This window comes from Bidens hawaiensis, unplaced genomic scaffold (genome assembly GCF_021521415.1).
Source record: "Bidens hawaiensis isolate Kalapana, Puna unplaced genomic scaffold, B.hawaiensis_p1.1 tig00015481_1, whole genome shotgun sequence".
Taxonomy (NCBI): domain Eukaryota; kingdom Viridiplantae; phylum Streptophyta; class Magnoliopsida; order Asterales; family Asteraceae; genus Bidens; species Bidens hawaiensis.
In genome coordinates this window covers 5,237-10,425 of record NW_027492387.1, presented here as the reverse complement: position 1 = coordinate 10,425, position 5,189 = coordinate 5,237, and the positions used below count along the sequence as shown (strand labels likewise).

Below are 5,189 nucleotides of genomic sequence, written 5' to 3'. Positions count from 1 at the left end.
TTTTTTTATATTTGTTTCAATACTTCATTTAACTTTGTTAATTAATCAAAATATGAACTTTCATGATTAATAGAAGTTTCTTTCTCTTTTCCGGTATACCATGGTCATTCTTACAATATCGTTTTTCCGGTAACACCTTTTAAATTTTCCTTCTTTTTAATTATTGTTTAAAACTCCATAATATATATATATTAATTGTCTAATTTATTATTTCAGGATATTGTTCGACTCATCTATACTAATATCGCTTTTCCGGTATACCATGGTCATTATGACAGTATCGTTTTCCCGGTAACACCTTTTAAATTTTTTGTTTTTTAATTATTGTTTAAAAGTCCATAATATAATTATTAATTTTCATTTTTATTATTTCAGGTTATTGTTCGACTCATCTATACTATTATCGCTTTTCTGGTATACCATGGCTATTCTGAAAATATCGTTTTTCCGGTAACATGTTTTAAATTTTCCGTTTTATAATTATTTTTTAAAAGTCCACAATTTAATGATTAATTCTCATTTTTATTATTTCAGGTTGTTGTTCAACTCATCTATACTAATATCACTATTGATGAAGACCGAAGTATTTGTATTTTTATTAAACATTCATGTATAGATTTAATTTATTCATGTATTACAATATTTCAATTTCATATATCATAGTTAAAAGTTAATAGTATTTGTTTTCGTTTTTGATAATAAATTACACCATTAACTATTTCATTAATTCTAATTATTTAGTATGACTTTCCTAATTTGTGGACATAACCGAATTCGGTTTTATACGTTGACTTTCCTCAATTAATTATTTCCTAATTTTTGTCATTACCATCTATAATAAAATTCTAATTATAGAATTTAAACCCTAATAAAATAATATTATACATTGACTTTCCTCAATTAAGTATTTCCTAATTTGTAATTATAACGAAATAAAAATTAAATTAAAATTAAGTTAAAATTATTACTCTTTTTTCAAATTTAATCTATAAATCTATAAATAATAAATTCCATAATTCAAATCATAATAATTTATTTAAAATTAAATGTTCTTATCTATAAATAATAATACATAATACGGACTAACAACTTTACCAATTATAAATAAGTAAATCAGGTTATAGAATGTATCTATTGTATCTCTATACATTTTTGGTATATGATTTGAATTATAATTTTAATTTATAATAAATATGAATATTAATTGTTTGACTAACAGGTTTCCTTTGTATTCGTTTAATATACCGTCAAAAATGAATTGTTTTCTATTTAACATGTTTCCTTTTTTTGTTTCTAACTAACAATTCAAGGACATTAATTCCTAAAATCAATTCCACGAAACATTATAAGTTAGTCAAAACTGATTCAAATTACATTAATTCTGGTTCTAAATGTTTAAACTTATATTATTCTATGCAATTCAAATTTTACATATTATTTAATATATTGTATTTGATTTAAACAATATATGTGAAATCAAGTTTAAATTTAGTCCAAAACACATTAGTCAAAATAATAATGTCCTTGAATTGTAATATCATGTCAAGAATTATATTTTTCCATTATTCGAAATCCTTTCTATTTATATTCAATTTAACATAAATAACTCAATAATTTACACTATATATTCGTTCATTTCTTAAGATTTCTAATCACCTAGAACAATTATAACCTCCATTGTTTTTCTTCATACAAGTTAATGTCAGTTTTCTTTTAATATTTTTTGATTTATCTTTCACATTTTTCATTCATTATACGTTAATAATTCATTGTGTTCTTATTTCTTAAGGTCAATGGAGTCCCAGAAGTTTACTATGTTACACGAGTTTGATGTTCTTAGATTTACTCCATCTACCATTAAGGTAAAAGTGTTGAAGGTTTGGAGTGTCAAGGATAACATTAAACCTAATGAAGATTTCTTGATTGAGATGGGTTTTTTGGATGAATCGGTAATGTTTAGTTTTACCATTTATGTTTATTATTTTTTGTCCCTTTTGTTATTATTTCATAATTTGTTGTTTGTTTTTTTAAAAATCCAGGGTAACCGAATGCAGTCTACAGTATTTAAACAAGATATATTCTGTTTTAAACGAAATTTAAACGAGAATGCTACACTAACTATAGTCAACCCTAGCATTGGATCTCATGCGTCTAATTACAAGGTTATCGACTGCCCTAATAAGTTAGTGTTAAACTCCAGTACCCATGTTAATCCTTGTAGCCAGTTTGATGGTCCTACATTCAGTTTTAAGTTTTACTCATTCAAGTCAGTTATTGATAAAGAGATCCTGTTGAAAGCAACTATAGGTATTATTTAAGTAGTTTATATATTTTTATTTATCAACATTTTTTGTAATTCTAATTCTTTAATCCCATGTCTTCCAGACATAATTGGACATGTTGTTCATGTTTTTAAAGATAACAATTCTAATCTGAGAGATGTAAAAAGAAATGCAAGATTAACTATGGAGGTTTCTGATATCAGGTAGATGTATTTCATTAATTTATATGTCAGTTTTTATTAATATTTCTTAATTGTGGAACACTATAAAATTTTTGTTATAATATTTGTGATTTTTACAGCGGTGACAGTGTTTACGTTACTCTTTGGGGTGATTACGTATCACAGTTCTCTAAGTATGTTGTTGACCAATTTGATGAATCACATATGATTATTCTCATGCTATTTGGTAGAGTTAAATACCATAAAGGTTTGCTTTTTATTTTTAATATATAATTAATTTTGATTGGAGACTTTCTTATTTTAATATCATAATGACTATCTTGTGTTTAAATTTTTAGAGAAATCGTATGTGTCTAATTCCTATGGTTCTGATGTTACTCGTGTGTTCCTCAATGATAGTATTTCTGAGATTGAAGATTATAAAACACGGTAATATTATTATTATATCTCTTTATTTGTTTATTCAATAATTACTTCCTTTGCATTTCTAAATCTTTATAAATTTGTTTTGCAGTTTGTTTGAATTTTTAGAGTTCAATGTTGATGGTGTTGTTCGTAGGCCGATTCCTGTAAAGTTGATGTCTACTCTTGATGAAGAGTTTCTGATGGCTACATCAATTTTCAACATTTGTGAAATTTGCACTATATTGCAGGTATATTTTTATAATAATATCTAATTATAATTTATATCTTTTTAACATAACGTTATGTTATCTTTTTTTATTGATTTATTTCAGCCAAAGAGTATTATAGAACTCGGGGACCATAAAGGCGGTTTGTCCGGATTCAGAATGATACTATGTCGGTTGCAATAGTTGTAGTCGTAAGGTGATTGTGACTGTGGTGGAAGGCGAAGATGTTTATGAATGCAAGAATCAGAGATGTAACACTTTGGGTGTTACACCTACTCCTAGGTATATATTATATTGTATATGTAAATATTTTTTAATAATAAATGTTGCTATGTTGTTGATTAAAAAAAATATTTTAGGTTTAAGATTAAGCTAAGAGTTCAAGATGGCAGTGGTGTTGTTTCGTTGACCCTTTTTTATCAGGATGCCAAACTTATTATCAACAAAACTGCATCTGAATTGCTTGCTACTAAAGATGAGGTTATGTTTTTATGTATTCATATTCTACTGCTTAATATTTTATTTATATAAAACACTGTTTATGTAACACATGTTTATATTATAAATTTTTAGGATGATGTTGGGCATAGTGGATTTCCCACGGAGTTGAACTGTTTGTTAGAAAAGAAGTTTGCTTTTAAAGTTGAGATTGCCGATTTCAATTTTAGGAATAATGTTGAGGTATACGGTATATCAAAGCTAACAGACGATCAAGAAATAATTTCTGCTATTGAGAAAAGACTAATACCTGAGTTTATAGTGGTAAATTCATATGCCTTTAACTTGTATCAACTACATTATTGCATTATGTATTAATTCTTTTTATTATATTTTGTAGCCTTCTGATTCTGGATCCCTAACTTTTGGAAATTCTTTAACTGATCTTCAGTCTACAAGTTCTGCTTCTTTAAAGGTTTTTTCCACTTCTATATACTTTACATTATTTGAGATTTTTTGTTTGTTTTTATATTGTTTACACCTTTTTTTTTGGACAGATTTCTGAGTTTGGGGATAACAAGACTCCAGTTTCTTATCGTTTGGTTGATGATGAAGTGAATGAGATCAAAATGTCAAGTTGTGATTCAGATGACAAACTGAAGCGTAAGATTGTGGATGTTTTTTAGGGTGATCAACCATCGGGATTTTCTTCTACTAAGTCTAAGATAAGCGATGTTCAAGATGATTCTGAGTTGGTTAGCATTGTTGGATCAAGCAAGGACGATGTTAAATTTCTTACTTCGAAGGTCGAGAAGTGACTTGAAGACTTCATTTTGGTGGTGTTTTTGAAGACTTGAAGATTTTATTTTATTTACGTTTTAGTAATTAATAAATACACCTGAGTGTGTTCGGTGTTATTTATATTTTAAGACTTCATTTTGGTGGTGTTTTTGAAGACTTTATGTTTCGGTTTTGCTTTTATTTACATACATTTCTTATTTATGATGGTGGTTTTTAATTTCTTGAATTTATCCTTTAACTTATTTTGGTTTTTTTGTTTATTGCAACTCAAATATTAGTTTTAATTTTATTATTTTACGTTTTTAAAAATTTATTTATTTAAATTTTGGATTACATAATTCAATATTGACTATAACAAATGTATTCAATATAGACTTAAAATAATATAATTAAATTCTACAAATATTAAAGTTTAAGATAAGATCAATATAAATACCATAGATATGATATCTGGGTTATAATATTATATTCCAAGATTAAAAAATAATGTTTATACTTTCAAGAAACCCGTTTACCATTTTTTTACCCGGGTTAAACCGACTTTTGGTTTGATTTATAACCAATTTTAAATTCTTTTTACTCTATTTCAACTATCCGATTAATATCAAAAAAACTTTTCGATTTTCTTCCGTGTTTTGAAGGTAAGTTGGTTACTTAAACCCTAATTATTGTTTGATTTTATTCCCAAACACTCTATATTAATAGATTTTTGTTGATTAGTACACATATTTGTTCATCATTTACTTGAATTTCATATATTTGTTTTTATTATTGTATAGCCAATTACCAATAATACTGATTAATCAGATGATTTATCCTGCATTAGCCGTGTTTAATCAACCATTCGTTGAACA

At 26.0% G+C, this 5,189-nt stretch overlaps 1 protein-coding gene across 1 annotated transcript; it reads left to right on the top strand.

Annotated features, from left to right (window-relative positions):
• Positions 1 to 262: 262 nt before the first annotated feature.
• Positions 263 to 4,220, top strand: LOC143549312 (replication protein A 70 kDa DNA-binding subunit A-like). Its single transcript, XM_077040237.1, has 14 exons — positions 263 to 291; positions 376 to 450; positions 1,790 to 1,949; positions 2,040 to 2,307; positions 2,386 to 2,485; positions 2,584 to 2,711; positions 2,803 to 2,893; positions 2,979 to 3,117; positions 3,202 to 3,265; positions 3,315 to 3,378; positions 3,456 to 3,576; positions 3,670 to 3,858; positions 3,935 to 4,009; positions 4,092 to 4,220. The coding sequence occupies exons 1-14, from the start codon at positions 263 to 265 to the stop codon at positions 4,218 to 4,220; spliced, it is 1,632 nt and encodes a 543-aa protein (XP_076896352.1).
• The last annotated feature ends 969 nt before the right edge of the window (positions 4,221 to 5,189 follow it).